The following is a 19,821-nucleotide window of genomic DNA, read 5'->3' on the forward strand; positions in this document are numbered from 1 at the left end:
TTCAGCCCCACTGTACTTGCTTAAAATAGGTAATACCACATCCTCCGTTTTTCTTTACACATTCTCTGGTAGGCATAAATGGGCAATTTTTCTTTAAGCAGTCTTTCTGATTTGTTCTGCCTTGCAGAAGCAGTAGAGATGCACAAATTCTTTTTCCAAGGCATGTCTCATATATAACCATACTTCTGTCAGTAAATCTCTGTCAAGAACACTTTGTGTGGTCAGGTCTTCAAATTTGAATTTTTTCTTTAGTGGCAGTTGCCCCGCTTGCATAACAGAGTAATGCTTTGGAGTATGAGCTGAGTTATTTCTTAAATTAGCATTACTTCAAAATACAACTGCCTACAGAATCACTATGTTTTTTCCTTTCAATATTTAGTTATGGGTGAAGAGTCAGTACCTTTTTTGCTGGACCAAGGAACCACTAAAACATACCAAATACCTATCGGTCATCTGGACTACAAGTTCATTGAAAAATGCACAGATGTTAAACACCTGGAAAAGATTCTCAGGGTATTAAGGTAATCAATATATTTTGTTATCTTCATTACTAATTATATTCCTATTCTATACAATTTGAAGAAACTCATACCTAAATACTCTATTTGTCTTGAGCCTCATTGTGACTTTCTAATTTAAAAATTAAAATACAAAGTTAATCATGTTAAAAGTGTCCAAATGATAACACTAAAAATCCAACTCTTGCTTTAACCATTCAAAAGGTCCGAGTAACTCAGTGTCAAGTTTTTCGCAAATGCTGCCACTAGATTTTGGTTCTGTCATGAAGCCATCTTGCCTGACAGTTTGTGGTGATTTCAGATGCCATGCCTGTTTAACTTTCACTGAAAATGACATGAGCATTTTGTTATGAACACTGTGATGATAATTTTGAACTGTATATGTGTTCATTGGAAAGTGGCTGAAGGTTAACTTACTGGTATTTTCTGATCAAAATGTTATTAGATGACAGTAGAACTCAGTTGTAACAGAAAAATAGTCCTCTGCAGTCACTGTGACAATTACCCAGATGCTACACATGGAAAGAAATATGGAGGACACATTGCAGTTTGGTTCTTTTTTGTAACTTTTATATCTTTTCATTTTAAAGGTCTGGTGAAGAGGGATGTTATCCTGAACTTATATTGTTTTGTGAAAAGCGTATTGAGCATTTAGATCCAAGGAGCAGAGCTCTCAGAAAAGATAAGCCTGCAGCCACAGCTTCTGATTTCACAGCTGAAGAATGGGAAACAATTAATGGTGAACTAATGGTACAGTATAACTCTAATGTATAATGGGCAGTAGTAGAATCACTTTCAATCTCTCTTGTGCCTAAGTAGAATGTAATTATTTGATTAAATGTGGAAATGATCAAAGGATTGTATTAGACTTTTTAAAATTACGTTACTGAATTAATGCCACTGAATCTTTAATGACTGTTTTAACTCTAAGAATTTTTTTGTAAATTACTTTTCAAAAAAGCACAGTAGCTTTTTGTCTTTTCCCATATAGAGCACTGCATTATAAGGATGGCTGTTAGGGTTATTGCAGACTATCTGCTTTCCATGCTTAAAGGTTCCTATATATTATCTATTTCTTTTCAGAGCTGGGTGACAGAAATGAGTGAAGATGTTATGAAACAACAGTTCCTGAGAACACACACTCTGCATGAAAGACAAGATAACTTGCCTCCTATTCGTTGTTCGAGCAGCTGTTTTCCTGCTAATCAGGTATCTCCAGTTTTTTAATGTATATTAATTATGTATCTTTCTAAAATTGTAAAAGTTTCTATGTACAAACTTCTAGTCATCGAGCCTTTCTTACTAGATTTATTTTGTTAATCAGAAAATAAAAATCTTTCATTTCCTTGCAAGAGACCAGCACTCAAGCAGACGAGCATCCTCAGTACTAACGTGTGTCTTGTAATGATTTAATTCTTATATAGAATTCATTTTGAAGCAAATATCCTTAAACACCCTTTAATGTTCTTTAATTCACATTTCAAAGCGGTATTTAAGCATATGAACTAGGTTCCTTTCGAATTAAATTCTGCTGGGAGAATTTCTCCATCTGCCAGTAGGCATTTGTTCTATGAAACTAGACAGGAGCTTGTCCAAAATAAATACCTGGAAACACATGCGGTGAGGATGCTGGATCCTCTGTACTCACTGTTTTACTCCATAACCATTCCTATTAGGTTGCACTGGTGAACGTGTAGCCTTTGATTCCCCTTATCTGATTCCTTGAGTTGGTATTCCAGCTTTAGCCATAAAGCACACTTAACAAATCTTCAGAACTACAGAGTAAACATTTACTTTTTTTTCCTAAGTATTTGTTTCCTTGTGGTTTTTTCCATTTATTTATCTGTCTGAAACCTCCCTTGTCTATGACCAGCTTTTCTTACTAATGCTAAATGTAATGCTATTGGAGAGACTGGCAGAAAAGTGGGTGTGGGATGGGATTGTTTTGAATTGTCAGTTGTTATGGATGGCTTCAGTCCAATATCCACTGTTTTCTTTGGAATTCTGGGACAGTGTTGTAACAGATTCACTGAAAGATTTTTCTTTTTGGAAGTTTGGAAGTAAGAAATGTTAGGAAAGAATCCTTACAGATCACGTGCTATTTTTTTGATTAACTGTTAATTTGACAAATTTTATTGGAATAAGTATGTATTAGTAAGTGCTTGTGTTCCAGTGCGGTCAGAAACTGCTTTCTATTGTCAGGTGGTACTTGGATCAAGACATTTGGGGTAACTAGGCATGCTCTGTTATGTGATACACAAAGAGGCTGGGGATTCCAGTGTAATGCTTTATAAGTTATTAGTACTGGGACTAAGGTGTTCTTTTGTTTTGGATTTACTTTCATTATTCCATCTTCTTTCACATTTTGCAATGTATATTCCTCTTGACTATCCTGTTTTGCTCAGTGCCACTGTAATTTTACTCTTAATTTATGTCCTGTATAACTGTCTCCTAGAACAAAAAAGGGTAAATAAAATATCACATGAACTCAGTCAGTCAAGATTATAATATAAGCATAAAATCGCAGAAAGTGGCTTGAAATCTATGATATACAGTTTTACTACAGAGGATGTTCTCTATCCAAAGACAAAATATTTTTTCCATTTTTCTTTCTCCTACTTTAAAACATCCAACAGTCTTCAGGTCAAATTTTTATCACTTCTTTCTTCAAGGTTTAGGTGTTAGCATTATTAACCAGGAAACCTAGATACAGCTTTGTGTCTAATCTGTGATATATGATTTCTTTTCTTTTTGTCCAAGCAGATGGCCTCTGAAGTAATTGTAACCTTTTCTTTGCAAAGAGAAGGGAGGCCTGAAACCTGAGGTTTAGAATTCAATCTTTTTATATAGCAGTGCTGTTATACCAATACTAGATCACAACTGAATAAAAATAAGCTGTTTCTATAGTATACTCCAAATTTATACCTGTAACATGGAATCTCAAAAAAAAAAAAAAAAAACCAAAAACCAAAACCCACCTTATTCAGTTTTTATTTCTTTTCTCTCTTGCTGATAGAGCTATGTGTAATCTTACCATTTTTAAACATGTTTTACTGATCAAGACAATTATATGTGGTGTCAAGTATAAAGTTGACATGATAGATTTTTCCTCTCTGCTAGAAAGAAATCCACAAACACTTCCATAATTTTATGTTGTTACATAGTTGGAAACTATTCTGCTCTGATGCATAAAAAGTCCAGTATCTTCAATGAAACCAATTCTGGTAATTCTTATTGCCCCTAAAACAGTGGATTGTACCTATCAGTACAAGTTTATTGAATCTGTAAGCAGATTTTTCTTATCAATACTAAATGTAGGTACAATTTAAATTTACCATTAGTAGCTTATAACTCTGTATGGTATTTTCTTTTTATTGGTGAGAAGTCCTGGGGAAGATTTTTTAAAATTATTAGAAAAATAGGGAACCTTACACAATATTTTCCTCTTGAACACGGTACGGAAGTTTCTGTCTTACACCCCTGTTTTTCTTTCATGGTGACCAAGAAGTTGCATCTATACTGCAAAATGAAAGAGGACTGGAAAGACCTCTGGTTCTTTGTTTTTAACTGATCACATTGCTTACTTGTTGTTTTTGCTACCTCACTTTTTTCCAGGACAGAACTAAAGCATGGGTTTAAAGATACTCACTTCCAAAAGGCTATACTGATGGGATCTCAGTGGACTTAGGTTCCTTTTGCCAAACAGAGTTTTCTAATGCAATTCCAGAAAGGTTTCTGCCCTTGAGTACCTTCTTGTGCTATAATCCAAGGCACACAAAACACATTCCAAGTTTCATGTTATAAAAATCCATTGTGATTATATCTATATGGTCTTGATATTATTTTGGATACTATGAACTGAAAATTAATACTGGATAGCTGACACAGAGTAGTAATGTGTCATCACACAGGGCCAAGGAGAATTAAGGCCAAATTCCATGTCACCTGAAGCCAGTCCATACTTTGATCTTTGGTCCAGAAATTGTTCACTGGGCTTCAGACCTTGAGGGATCCATGCATTATGACTTCTGGCAAGAAAAATTACCAGGGCAGAGAGTACTTTTTTAAGTTCTGCAGCGTGCAAACATACATTTTTTCATCAAAGCCTCTTGGATGAGATACCCTGAAATATTACTGATTCAGAAATTCCTGACTCTGCTGGAACTGCAACTTGCTTATAATGGTCCCAAGAATATGAGACCTACAATTTTTTAAAAATTGCATTTTTGAGTCAATGTTTCTGCCTTATTCCTTAAAAGGACATGCTGTAGTTCTCCTCATAAATTAAAGTTGCAGCAGTGTAAATACCTTATAAGTTTTCTTCAGTGAGTTTCACTGTTTCTGTGCTCATTTTGTTTAAAGACTTCTGATTTGAACTAAAGATTTGATATTTATTAAATTAGTAAGTTTGTAATGTACACAGGAAGCCTACATAATGATAACTCATGTTTCAGGAAGCCTTATTTAGGAGTTACCTCCTCCAAACATGTCCTGATCACTAAATGTATTTGTCATTTTGGCTGGCTTCTTGAAAGACTGAAAACTGAGAATTAAGAGTCATTCTGAAGTTGCATACTATAGAAGTTTGCATAACCTAACATTAGAGATAGTCAGGAGTGTTTACAGGAAGGGTCACATTTGCATTATGTAAATTGAGCTGTTTACATGCAGCTGCAGAAGTATTTCCTTGTTTAGAGTGTCACCACTGGTAAATCTAGTTTAAGAGGTTTCAGCTTGATCCTTTGGTCAAGTTTATCACATGCTCAGTGGATCCCATGCTTGTTTATTCCCATGCTCAGGGATTGCACTGTAATCTCTGGCAAATTGTATGTTTGAATCCAGATAATTGTAAATCTGCAACTCTACAAATAATTACATTGATCTAACTCAAGGAATGGTGGATAGCAAAGTACGAGGAGGGCTGAACGTCTGGGACAGAGTGCATGTGAATACTTTGAACTGGCTGTTCCACTGTGGAGTACCTGTTTGGAACCACACCTTGCTATTAAGTATTGTTGAAGTCAACAAGCAGGGAGGGAAATATCAGAAGTATAGACTCATGACAGGTAAAAGAGAAGCCAAAGGTGCCAGCTACGGGAATAGATTCCAATAGTGGAGGAGATGGTTTGCTATACACATAATGACCCTATTATTGAGACCGATTGTTGCGGAAAGGTCATAAGGATAAATTTTAGGTAAGGGAGACCTCAGTGATGGAGCTTGTGTGAAAGCCAGAATGAGTGTAAATCATCTTGGGAATGGTTTAAGTGAAGTGGGAAATAAAGAAGTCCAGATATTATTTTAAAGTCAAGCATTTGTAAGTTTGTTGTGAGTGTTCCAGGAACTATCACAATCTGCACATTGCACTCTCTTGGGAACCGTAAGGCTAAAATGAGGTTACTCATTCAATCTCTGTGTCAAACTACTCATCATAAGGCTGGGGTTTCCCAAGACTGAGTTCTCCTTTGCTCTGTTGAAGGGACAGTTTGGAAGATACTAATACAAAGAGTGGTCTCCTATCCAAATTTTATTCAGCGTCTCTGTGACATGTAAGAGGGCAGTGGAGAGAAAGTGTGAGACTGAAGAGCTCCTCAGATTACAACAATAAGTGAAATACGTGAAGATTTTCTTTAAAGCAAGATAAATCGAGTTTTCAAGACTATGCTGATATTAGTCATGAATAGTGTTAGTTACTAGGAATATATATTGCAGAAACAGAACAAAAGGCTGTGAATTTCCACTTTAAAAAAATTGTCTTACAGGCTGACTGTTTCTCTTTCAGAACAAAAAATTACAGAACAAAGAAAGAAACAAGAAAAACATACCACGGGATTACAGTGAATGGGACAAGTATGTTAAATTTAAGTTTTAAGTTTTTATTAAATCTTATTTATTTGTTCAATAATGGAACACAATTGTTGGGGTTTTAAAGTAGTTTCCAGAAACTTAAGGTCAACATTTCAGGAAATTATAACACTCTGGTGAAACTTAGGTTTTTCATAATAAGTGCTCTGTTAAAATGCAAATCATGCATTCTGAGCTAACAGATGAGATAAAGTCTATACTTTTGTACAGGCTGTGTGAAATATAACAAGTCAGCAGAAAATATAAATACAAATATTTCAGATTTTGTTTTTCCTTTCAACATGTAAGATAAAATCTATGGAGGTATGTAAAAGCAAGGAATTACAGTTAGCTCAATTTATCAGTGTTTTGAAAGCGCTTTTAGGGTTATTTAACATGGGCTTATAAATTTGATCTTCTCTGTATCTAAAGCCACAATTCTAGATTAAAAACAAAACTAAAGAATCCTCATTCCTGTGCTGAGCTTCACTGACTTCAAAGAATGAGCTTGAGGCAGGTGCATCAGTTTGCTCAGATGCAATAGCACATAATCAGAGGTTTAGACAGTAACTATTTCTTGAGTGGATGGAGCCCTGATACACTGACACGTGCTACATCAGGCAATGGTGGCATATTACCCCCCCAAGTTATGTGACAGATTGATGTCCAAAAATTGTTGAACACAGAGGGCCAAAATGCACACACTTCTGTGTTTTGCATGATAGCAACTTCTCTGGAGCTTCTGAAATCTGGAATTTGATGCTGTAGAGTCAGAGTGAGGAGGCTGAGGAGGCACAATTTTTCAGTGCACTGCATGGGGAGCTAAACCTAGAGACTGTGGGGTTTGGATACAAAATATCTGTCTGCAATAAGATGCTGTTCTTTCAAACAGATATGTGTATCATTTACTTTCATGAATGTATGTTTCAGAAATTGGGGCCATCCTGCTCAAATGTGGACAAACAAAATAGATTATCGAAAAAAATTCTGCAACAATTTATTCCTAATCCCTCTTTCCACTGTATTCTTGCAAGTAATCAGTTGGGGATTTTGTGAACAGTTTTATATACTCAATCTTTAAGTGTTTTTGCATACTACAGTTTGTGAATTTTCCCATATAATGTATTTATTTTGAATGACACAAGTATACTGAAACAGAAGTTGTTTCAAAGAAGTTTACTGGTTTAAAGAATACCATCTTTTCAAAACATTTTGAGAATCATTTCAAAACCTTCAAAAAATTGTTTTGCCAATTTCTGAACAAACTGTTTCACTTCATGTTTTAAAAACACTTACTTTGAAATGTGGCTAATTTATAGGAAAAATGTAGAATTAAACTAGCAAAAGATCAGAATCAAAGTGGAGAACAATTAGCCTTACCTGAAAGGGTTTTGAATCGGATACATTTTCAAAATTGTGTCTATTTCAGATTGAAATTATTTATATTGTCGAGTTTATTGTGCAAAGCAAAGGCTGTTTTACATTGTCTTACACAGAAAAGCAGCGAGCATAGTGTTTTTAGATAGTGTAGCAATTGGTTATTACTGTATTTGTTTTACGGGACTATGTCAGCAATGTTTATTTGATATAAATTCCTAAACGCTGTTTTTCAAAAGCTGCTTCAGAGTGGAAAAACAATGTGCCTTTCTATCAGTAGAGGAGACTTGCTATGCATTATTATTGAATTTGTTCTTTCTATTAATTTAAGATTCGATGTGGAGAATGAGTGTTCTAAAATTGATGATGACTGTGAAGAAAGGAACTCAAAAGCAAGATTCTTTAGTAGTCCAAGTCTGCCTATAATCGAAAAGAAAATAGACACAACTGGTAATGTCCTAGAAATGTGGGTTTTTTTCTCAGAAATGTAATTTTTTCATTAATTTTAAAAGAAGCATATTATAGAGTTAAAAGTGCCTCTAGCTATTTTTCAGCCCCTAGAGATGCTAGACATTATTAGGAGGTCATGAAAAAGATCTAGTTTTGGTGTTAATAATAAGCTAAGATATTTCTATCGTGTTTAGGTTGAGAGCACCAGGTGAAGAAGTAAAGCATACATCTGGTATTATAAACCAATGGTAGTGGTTAGCCAACCACTTTCATTTTTCATTATGAATTCTATACCTATCAGAAGAATTTAGGTTTTTACTACAGGAAATAAGATACAAATTTGTCTTCTAGTAAGCCATGTTCTTTAAAAAAAAAAACAAAACCCAAACCATGGATTATGACATTAGAAGTATTTTAGCTGGAAGTATTTTGATTGTATTTGTGTAAGTTGTTAGTTGTTATATAGACATTTTTTTTCCTAGGCATGACAAAGAAAGACAAAATTTTTATTGCTACTCGTGAAAAAGACAAAGGGAATGAAGCCTTTGCTGCTGGTGATTATGTGGAAGCAGTGACATACTACTCTCGGTGAGTAAATACTGTTGTGTTCTTGTGAAGCAATGTAATTAAAGCAACTTCTTATTGAAACAACCAGTGACAGATTTTTCTCTTTGCCCTTTTGAAAAGGGCAAAAAGATTTGACAGAAGAATACTTAAAGCCCTGTTACATCTTTGTATTAATTTTTATTTAGCAGATGCAATCTGCAGGTGTCACAAACTTGTTCAGATTTTTCCCAACCATTGTGATTCAAGGGCAAGTTTACAAAAATAAAAAGATAAGCACTATGTTGAGAAAGTAAATTAATTATAAATTAATTCTAATTAATCATATTGGTAGGATTGTCACAATTGTTAATAAGCAAAGTTAGTTTAATAACCTCTTCTTAGGGGAAAGAAAAATCACTGTGTGCAGCTTCACCATAATGCTGTCTATAATTAGCAGTGGTCCAGAAAAAAAAAGACACATAAACATAGGATTGAAAAAAGATTCCCACAGGTTGCTTTCCTTATTTAGTGCTCAGTGCACTGCATTTAGACTTTGTGGCTTTCTTTATATAAATAGAGGTTGTTGCTACAGGACCTTTGTTGTATTTGTTTAAAAGGAGAAAAGTTCAAGGTGAACAGAATTGAGCATGACAGGAAGAGAACAATAGTGTTTCAGTTAATGAATTTTAATGCTACCTTGGGAGAACCAGATTTTCTTACCTGTTGCACGGTGTTCAAATATGATGCCATTTCTACAAACCAAGATTTTCGCAAGACTTGTTTCTCATTTTCACATTACCCATTTTGAGACAGTAGGAGTCAGACTTGCAAAAGTGCTGACTGCTCACACATTAAACTAGCATTAAAGGAAACTCAAATTTGTGTTTAACTCCATGCTTTGAAATGGTGCATAAATAAGGTATTAATTAGTAAAGATGGGCAGAATTCTTTTTAATGCAGTCTTTCTATATTCAACCCCCATGGGGCATTTTATACCTTCTGAAATATATGACACTGACGTTGCATGCTGTTCTAACTGGACACTTTTCCTAATATCATCTGATAATGCCTGTTTTTTTCCATTGACAAATATTTGAATAAAACATACTTTGGAGTGAATTGATAATAGTCTGAAGGTGTTATCACAGGTAAAGTGGAAAAAGCAGATCTAACAGGTTACTCAGGGCTTTGTTCAATTAAGTTTTTAATATCTCCAAGGATAAAGATTTCACAGCCTCTCTGGGCAGACTGTTGTAGTGTTTAATTACCTTTACATTAAAGATTTTTCTAAAACTTAATCAGAAATTTCCTTTTTGCAACTTGGTTCTGTTTGCTGTTTGTCTTGTTGTGCTTCTGTGAAGGATGTGTCTTCTGACAGAAGTCTTCAGACCTCCTCTGAATCTTTGCTCTGGATGAACTAATTTAGTTGTCTCAGACACAGAATTCTCATATGTACTCAAGCCCCCTAACTATCCTAGTGACTTTCTGGGCTCATTCTAGTCTGTTGTTACCTGTACAGGAGAGCCACAATCTGAATACAAGTACTCCACTTGTCTCATAGGTGCTGAAGAGAGGGGAAGAATCACCTCTCTCAACCTTCTGGCTCTCGTCTTACTAATATGGCCCAGCACACAGAACAACTTCTTTGCCTTGGGAGCACACTGTTAACACCTCTTGAATTTGTTGTCCACCCATAGCCCTCAGGTCTTTTCCTGCAAAGCTACTCTCTATCTAGTTGGCACCCAGCCTGTGCTGTTGCTAGAGTTACTCTGTTTCAGGTGCAGGATTTTGTGCTTGCCTTTTTTGAACTTCTTAAGAAGTCTGCCAGCACATTCCTCTGACCTGTTAAGGTGCTTTTGACTGGAACTCTGCTGTCTGGTATAGTATTGATTGTCCCCCCCTGCTTTCTAGAACTGACAAACTTCCTGGAGGTACCTTCTGTTCTATCCTATCCTCTTCCTGTTAATGATGATAAAAAGTATTGATCCCAAAGGGAGCCCACTAGTAACTGGTCATGAGTTGGATTTTGTATGGCTCAATTCTTTGATCCCAGCAGTCAAGTTAGTTTTCTATCTGCCTTATTGTCAACTTATCTAGTCCATATTTTACCTATTTGGCTATAAGAATACTATGGAAGATCATATCAAAGGCTTTGCCACAGTTAAGGTAAGAAAAATCCTCTTTTCTTCCTTCTCTGAGCCACTAAGAAGAAAAAGCTGTCAGGCTGGTCTTGACATAGCTTGCCTTTGGTAAAGGCAAACTATGTTGCCAGTCATCATCTTATCCTTCATGTGCCTGGACAGAAATTCAGGAAGACTTGCTCCATAATCTTTGAGAGAACTGAGATGAGACTGACCAGCCTTTTAGCTTCCCATATCTTCCACCATGCCCTTCTTGAAGATGTATATATCATTTGCTCCAATGTGGGCTCTGTCCTACAAGGTATAGTCCCTGACAAACCTCTTCAGCATGAGTCCTTCCAAAGGGCTGTAGCTCCTCACAGATTTCTCCAGCGTGGGACTCCTCTGCAGCTGCAGAACTCCAGCCACCTTCTGCTCCAATGCTGCCTCCCCACAGAGGCAAGGCCCCTCCAGGCACAGTTATCTCTGGCTTGGGGTTATCCATGAGCTGCTGGCAGATCACCACTCCATCGTTATTCTCATGGGTTGCAGGAGGACAGCTGCTGTCTCACCACACGATGTGGAGGGGTTCTCTGCTCCAGTGCGTCTCCTCCTCTCTTCCCTCACTGACCTAGGAGCCTGCATGGTCACTTCTCTCTCATCCAGTCCCTTCCACCACCTCCCTGAAAGAACAACCATCCTCTTCCCACTTCTTCTTAAAAAGTGATCATGGAGGTACCCCATTGGCTCAGCCTCAGACGTGGGTCTGACCTAGAGCTGTGAAAAGTTTCAAGCAACTTCTTTCAGGTGCCACCATTACAGCCCCTTCCCCATCACCAGAAATAGCTCCACACAAACCCAGCACACTTGCAAGTCCCTCCTGCCTGTTACAAGACAAACCTTGCCTATTCAAAGACATACTCACACATTGAATCACTGCTTAGACTAGAATGCATCTCCTCCTCACCTTGCTAGCCTTTCTAAAGAGCTTGCAGGCCTCTGTCACAGCATTAGTCACACAGATTATCTCACCATATCTCACTCATCCCACTGAGATCATAGCTGCACAGACCTTTTATTCTGTTTTCATTTTCTATGCTTTGTGCACATGTGCAGGATCACTTGAGACTATCATCCAGCCATGCTTTTTTCACAACAAAAGTGAGAGTCTCTTCCAGCATGCTGTCACAACAGCACTTCCCTGTTGCCCCCTCTTCTCAGGTCTTCATCATAACCTTCTGAGCTCTGTAGTTACTCTTGATACTGTCAAAATGTTTCATTTGGCAGTTTGAATCTATGTGGAAGGCAGCAAGGGCTAATAGTTTAAGTGACGGATAAGCTATGGCATCTTCTCTGCAACATCCGAGATCTAAGACCTAGCAACCAACAAACTTCTGAAGATGGTAAATCTGGTGGGTGGATGGTTGCCTTAGAATATTGATTTTATATTGTACTGTTTTCAGCTTCCAATAGCACAGAGTTTCTATGTTCAGGTTTTCTAACTATGTGCCTACCATGGTCAATATTCCCTTTTTCAGAAGTATATCAGTAATACCCACTGCAGCTGCATATAACAACAAAGCTCAAGCAGAAATCAAACTTCAGGACTGGGACAATGCTTTGCAAGATTGTGAGAAGGTACTGGATATGGAACCAAACAACATAAAAGGTAAAGGGAACATAAACTTTGTCCTTCTGTGTATTACTTTATTTCTAGCAAATTAAACAATATATTTCTACTCATGTTGTTAGTTGACTTAACTGAGCTTTAGATCAGGTCCCAAGTATGAATAAGGAAACAGAGTAGCTCCCCAAAGTAATTTTAACAGTATTTTCGGGGTTAGGGAAGTTTTATGCAGTTCATCCTGTTGATCTCTGGTGGATGTTCTTATGCAGTAGCATGGGGCTAACTCTTGGTTTTCGTATGATGACTACAAGCCCTCTTGTATTCATGCAGTGCATTGTTGCCATAATACCCACACTGAGGTATTCATTACCTAAAAAGTGGCATGGAAACAATGAAATCTTGTCCTTTCTGAAGGCAAGGGCTTGAATGTAGCTAACTATATTTTCATGGGAGGAGGGGAAGATATTGTAAAAATATTCACAATTTATGATGGGTATCTCAAAAGGTATAATGTGAAATTGCATCACTAAAAATGATCAAGAGAACAGTTATTACTAATAGAATCATTAGGAAGTAAATGCAGAATTTTAAAAACAGTTTTAATATGTCTAGAAAAAAAACACTAAACCAGTGTATTTTATCTGCTTTGTGCTTTAAATACAACAGTAACACAATTTGTTCCTTTGTAGCTCTGCTGCGCCGTGCCACTGTACACAATCAGCTGCAGAATTACCAGACAGCTATAGAGGATCTGAACAAAGTATTATGTGTTGAACCAGAAAATGCTATAGCTAAGGTATAGACGAGTTGAATGTGACTAGAAAGAGGTTGTATGCAGTTATAGCATAAAGTGACTAGTTCGTATTGTTTAATTTGAACATGGGTTTTGATGTGCCAATGATCAGTTTCCCAAGACCACAGAGGTGTCTGTGGTAAGTACTTGAATATGACCAGATCTTCTTAATAGAGAATCTCTAGGTGCTCCAGTCTTCTCTATTAACATAATTTAGGTACCTAAAATTTTGCTGCTGAGCCTGCTTAAAGTATTAATGTCTTAGCTGATCAAACTTATTTGGAAATTTCTGCCAAAAAGATACATTGGGATAGGTGTATGACAGATAATTCACAAGAAAAACTCAAAAAAGATGCCAAGCTTGTAATATGGTGGTGTTAATGTTAAGCCAAAAGGAGCAGACCTGGCTTCTGTCCTCACTTCAGCATGATGTTACAAATCCTCATTTCTCACCTCCAGACTAGAATGAAAAATCTTATTACTAATCGGTATGAAATCAGTCTGACCCTTCTTATCTAATTTTGCAACTAAAAAAGCCAGATGTTATCTTTGCAAACTCAAGGTCAGAATCACAGAATCTTAAGGGTTGGAAGGGACCTCAAAAGATCATCTCGTCCAACCCCTCTGCTAGAGCAGGACCTCCTAGAATAGGTAACACAGGAACTTGTCTAGATCATGTTTGAATGTCTCCAGACACAGAGACTCCACAACCCATCTGGGCAGCCTGTTCCAGTGCTCTGTCACCCTCACAGGGAAGAAATTCTTCCTTGTGTTTCATTGGAACCTCTTATGTTCCAGCTTGTACCCATTGCCCCTTGTCCTGTCATTGGACACCATTGAGAACAGCCTGGCTCCAAACTCCCCACACCCACCCTTTACGTATTTGTAAACATTAGTGAGATCATCCCTCAGTCTCCTCCAAGCTGAAGTGCCCCAGCTCCCTCAGCCTTTCATCATAAGGGAGATGCTCCACTCTCTTCATCATCCTTGTGGTCCTGCGCTGAACTCTCTCCAGCAGTTCCCTGTCCTTTTTGAACTGAGGGCCCCAGAACTAGATACAATATTCCAGATGTAGTCTCACAAGGCCAGAGTAGAGGAGGAGCAGAACCTCTCTCAACCTACTGCTCGCACCCCTTCTAGTCTACCCCAGGATGCCATTGGCCTTCTTGGCCACAAGGGCACATTGCTGGCTCATGGCCATCCTGCTGTCCACCAGGATCCCCAGGTCCCTTTCCCCTACACTACCCTCTAAGAGGTCACTCCTCAACCTGTACTGGTACATGTGGTTATTCTTTCCCAGATGCAAGACTACACTTGCCCTTGTTGAATTTCATTGGATTTCTCCCTGCCCAGCTCTCCAGCCTGTCCAGGTCTCATTGACTGGCAGCACAGCCTTCTGATGTGTCAGCCACTACTCTCAGTTTAGTATCATCAGCAAACTTATGCACAACCACATTGCTCAACTGATCCTTAACCTAGTGCTCATCAGCCAAACAAAACTCCTTTAACCTGACTTCCTCTGGAATCTGGAGCTCCTGAGGGCAGTCTCCAGCAGTATAGACAGAGGCAAAGAAGGCATTCAGTAACTGTGCCTTCTCTGTATCCTCTGTCACCAGGGCACCTGCCTCATTCAACAGTGGGCCTATATTGCCTCTAGTGTTAGTTTTGTCTACAATGTATTTGAAGAAGCCCTTCTTGTCCTTGATGTCCCTTACAAGGCACAATTCCAACAAGGCTTTGGCTTTCCTAGTTGCCTTCCTACATCTTCTCATGACAGTCTTATATTCATGTCAAGTGGCCATCCCTTCCTTCCATGAACTCTTCTTCCACTTGAGTTTGCCCAACAGTTCCCCATTTAACCATGTGGGTGTCCTGGTTCCCTTTCTTGATTTCCTGCCCACTGGGATGCTCTGGTCTTGAGCCTGGAAAAAACTGCTCTTTGTTAATTAGGAGTACTGCTACCCTCCCATTTTTTTGTACATATGACTTCTGAATGCTGTGCCATTGCCTCATCACCTGAATCCTGTTCAGCTCTTGTTGGCACATTCTGAGTTGCTAGCAGCTTGCCGATTGCTACTTCTTTCCATGCTGCTGTTGCTTACACCAGTGAGAAAGGTCCAAGCCTGTCGTGTCACATTTGTCAAACTCATTTTTGAGTTTCTCTTTGCTTGGAAGAGCCTCAAAACCCTCTTGAGGCAAATACAAATGTATGAAACACATGAAGAGTAAATTTTTATGTGCGGAGTCAGTAATACAAAGGCAAATTGCTTGTCATTACCTGGAATTCTTCAAGGTAATTTGACCACATGAATCTTCCCTTGTTCCTGCCCTTGTTTTTTTCTTGAGAAAGAGAGCACTGAAATGGCACTTTCTTGTACAACACTGAATTAAATTCAGAATAGTGCATAATGTTGGGTGCGTCTTCCTGTACTCTGAAAGTGCGAAGTGTAGTTGGAGTAGTTTATGGAATGAGAGACTGTTTGATCATGTAATTTGCAATTCTTAGAAGAGCAAACCTTTCCATTAGTCAACAGTGTCCTTTTCCTGCCTGCTAAGAAATTGTTGTCTCTTGGTTCTAGTTCTATGCTCCATCCCTCATCCATCAGACAACAAATTCTCTGTAGCATAATTTTATATAAACTGACTTTAGGCTTTTTTTGAGATCCTGGAAAAAAAATTCCGTTTTCCACATGTCTCTTCTGAGTAGACAATACCAGATACCATTAGAGTACGATCTTCTTTTTTTCCTTAAGCAGTTAATTCAAGAAAGTACTTACTTATTTTTGTGATAGCTTCTGAGTTTCTAAGGGACGGAAATGGAATCTTAGTCTTGATATTTATACTGATTCTTGGAAAAGTCACAGTTATTTTTCATTTTTATCTCAGTAGTTCTTCAGGATGTTATGTGGGTTATTTAACAGAATATATTTTCTGTCTCTAAATTACAAGTTATATGCTTTTTGAAAAAAAGCTTTTGTTGTTACTGTTTTTTCTCTATTGCAGAAGAATCTGCTGGAGATTGAAAAGAAATTGAAAAGTTTAAAGCCTATATCTGAGACTCAAGGCAAAGGAAAAAGAATACTTATTAAAGATATAGAGGATTCAGAAGATGATGAAGAAAGAGGAGTAAATGCAGAAGAACATGAAAAAAGAGATGGCGATAAAAGTAATGTCATAATTTCCTATTTAATTTTAACCCATGGAAAAAAAATATTGCCTTTGATATTGCAATGTTTATTCACAGAATTAATTTGTATTTGCTTGCAAAGAATTTAGCCTGTTTGAAGACTAAAATTACATTCACTACTTAAAGTAGATCATAGTGTGAAATCTAGAGTCTCATTTTGTTACATGTCTTTGGAATTATTTCTAGAAAGCGACAGATGGAAAATGTTGCTATAAGTCACTTACTTCCCTGTGTCCAGTGTCCCTATCCTTTGATGTGGACCTACGTGGGAATTTCTTCTGGTGTTAAGAGAACAGGCGGTGTTTTTTAGCTCTCACACAGAGAGCTCTCTCATACAGCTATCCTGCCTTCCAACCACCGCATTTTTATTCTGCATTTCCTTGATTGGATCAAAGTGTGTAAAAATTATCAAGTGGCATGTCATTTTATTTTTTGTGGTGATTGTTTGTCTTAACCCATCAATTTTCTATTGTTATTTTTTTAATGTAAGAGGTCATCTATGTGCTCCCAAAGTATATGTCAGTGTATTGTATGTAGTTTACAAGCAGCTGAAGTGCAGCTCCCATTCCTGCTTTAGTGTGTGACTAACTGCAAGACTGGTGAGATGAAGCTACTCACATAATCAGAATATGAGACTTGCAGGAAGAAGTGAGGCAGCAGGGGCTATTGAGGCTTGCTCCAGCAGGTTGCTTTTAGATTTAGCTGCATGTCTGGGCTCTAGCCTGTGACAGAATAGCATCCCTAGGCTGATTCTTTCTCCTTTCTGTTGGTTCTGTAAGGTGCTGTGGCATGATAGCTGTAACTTGTGTTTTCTGTGGCCTGTGTACTTTATCTTGAAATTAAATGTCTGTGGGTTTTCAAACTTAATTGTGAATATTAGAATGTACATTTGTGATTAAATAGTGCATTATTTGCACACGAATTTTCAAGTTTTTCCAAATCAGTAGATAACCACAAAGTCTCCTCATCTACAACCCCAGAAGAAAGGATGGATCATGTCCCTAGCCTTAAATATTAGTTAATTTGGGGTTGCTTTTCACTGGGAGTATTCAGATGACTAAGTGCCTTCTAGCTGCATAGGAAGGCTCCCATTCCATTGATGAAAGGTTAGGCTTTTAAACACAGGGAGAATTGTCAACTGACATCAATGTCACACATGTTTATGTGATATACAGAAATATGTTTGAGCTTTAGGAGGCATGCATCATCATACTTTACTGGTTTTAAGTATACTGGAAACAAATATGAAACCAGTTATTGAATAAGTCCAATCTGTCCTGTGAACTGAACAGCAATAAAGAGATGAAGCATCTTATACATCTAGTCATGCAGTCAGTCAGTCCAGTAGCCTATGTAGTCCAGTCATGTAGTCACATTTGTTTCCCATTCTAGTTGGTAAGCCTCATGCATCCTTTCTAAACTTATAATTTAGAGAACGTAAGAAAAACAACAAAATATTTCTTTGTTTTCTTGTCTAAAGAGTTGATGTCTCAGCTTTGAAGAAAAGGGTCTAAAGAAAGAGTGTAGTCTTTTTTCATCTTCTATGTAACTGAAAGCAAAAGTAAATAAAATCCTTTCTGAACACTAGAAACAGGACATTGCTTATGTCCCAGAGACTGTAAAAACTAGACTTCAAGCACTGTAAACCTATAAATCATATATATGCTTGACAAAGTGCCTAATATTTTGAGATGTTTATAGAAGTTATTATCATGTGATACACAAGGTTTAAAGATATACATATTTTTAAGACCATTTTAATTAATAAAAAGGTGCTTAATTGTGTGGTAGTTATTTGATCTGTTACAGTAATATTGTAAACAGTTCTGAAATTTAGTAACTATTCAGAAACAGGAGAGTGCATTTAAACAAAGTCTAAGTGAGCTTTAAAATTATTTCTCAACCTGTTATTGCTGAAGTTTTCACCAGATCTCTCTTTAAAAATGTACCTTAAGTACATACAAGAAATCTCATAACAGACAAAGCTATGTTTTGTGAGTTGGCTGTGAGAAAAGATAGCGCCTACAGAATGCTTCCTTTGTGCATGGTTTATTTATTACACTTTAGAGGTGAAGAGAATATAATTCTCCTACATGAGACCTTTTTCCCAATTCAGGATATATTTATATATTTAATTTTTTGTATGTGCTTTTTTCAGTGCCTTTCTTTATCTTTTCTTTGTAATTTATAATGTAACTAAACTTTCCTCCTATTTTAAGAAGTGTTCATAGTGCCAATTCAATTTATTTGTTTATTTAAGCCCAGAATGCTTCTTTCATGAATACACTTCTCTGTAGAGACCAATACAGGAATGTTGTTTAAGTTATAACACTGAAACTGAAAGACAGAATTAGATTTGAGAAATGCATCTGTACCACTTTGTGTATGGTGTTTACTCATTCTAGAAATATTTAGTCAATTTGCATAACCTGATAGCTAAACAAGTTAACTATGCATATTCCTATTTTCAGGGGGGTCTGCAAATGCTATAAATGTTTCCTGTGTATTCCAGGATTGGTTCTGTGTACTTTATCATCAGGAAATTTTCTCCTGTATTCAGACATTCATTAAAGCCATTCATGTTAATGATGTGTACCTCAGACACTGCCTGCCATTTTTGCTTTTTTTTTTCCTTTTTCTTTCTCTCTAGCAGTTGGGATGCTCTTTGAGAGTGTTTTGCTGTGTTTTCTAAAAGCCTGACCTATCACCTGTTTGTGACATCTAAAATGGCTTTTCCCTGTTTTTTCTTTTCACTAGAAAGTATACAAAGTATTCTGGATTTTGGCAGATGTGAAATGAAAGTATTTTAGCTTGTATCCTAAAACTTATAAAAATAAGTTTTTTAAAGTTCATATGTGGGTAGAATAGATTTATCCTATCATTGGTCCCACTGTGGAACATTAAATTATTATTAAACACGGTATTTCAAAACAGAGAGCACAGCTAGGGAGGAGGCAGTTGGAGCTCCTGCCTATTAGGCCCTAGAGAATCTATTGTTTTTAAAAATCTTACGCTTTCCCATCCTGTTCAGTTTTAATTTCAGTAACAGTTTGTGCATTAAAAGAATAATTCCTGTAATTTGGAACAACCTGATGCTCATGCATATTCAGTCAAATTCAGAAGTTTAGTTTGAGGAGTCACCTGGCAGTATCACTCTGATAAATGAAAGTACGAAGAAATTACGTTGTGCACACGAACACAGGAAGTTAAAGGAAGATGAAACTCCAGCATCAAATAGCACCAATGCACAGGGTTGCCTTTGTGTGACTGTTAGTACCAAGAGTCAGGCTGCCTGCAGAAATCTGTATTTGAATACTGTGGTGGTAATCTGTTAGGAATTTGTCTGAATAAGGAATATA

The 19,821-nt window shown here is 37.1% G+C and overlaps 1 protein-coding gene across 1 annotated transcript in view; it reads left to right on the forward strand.

Annotated features, from left to right (window-relative positions):
- Positions 1 to 381: 381 nt before the first annotated feature.
- Positions 382 to 19,821, forward strand: part of SPAG1 (sperm associated antigen 1) — a 39,703-nt gene continuing 20,263 nt past the window's right edge. The window contains exons 1-9 of the mRNA XM_061994961.1: positions 382 to 521; positions 1,109 to 1,268; positions 1,602 to 1,727; positions 6,301 to 6,368; positions 8,071 to 8,189; positions 8,672 to 8,777; positions 12,394 to 12,524; positions 13,172 to 13,278; positions 16,279 to 16,441. Coding sequence (XP_061850945.1) covers positions 382 to 521; positions 1,109 to 1,268; positions 1,602 to 1,727; positions 6,301 to 6,368; positions 8,071 to 8,189; positions 8,672 to 8,777; positions 12,394 to 12,524; positions 13,172 to 13,278; positions 16,279 to 16,441 — 1,120 coding nt within the window. The remainder of the gene's footprint in view (positions 522 to 1,108; positions 1,269 to 1,601; positions 1,728 to 6,300; positions 6,369 to 8,070; positions 8,190 to 8,671; positions 8,778 to 12,393; positions 12,525 to 13,171; positions 13,279 to 16,278; positions 16,442 to 19,821) is intronic.

Source organism: Colius striatus, chromosome 4 (genome assembly GCF_028858725.1).
Source record: "Colius striatus isolate bColStr4 chromosome 4, bColStr4.1.hap1, whole genome shotgun sequence".
Lineage (NCBI taxonomy): Eukaryota > Metazoa > Chordata > Aves > Coliiformes > Coliidae > Colius > Colius striatus.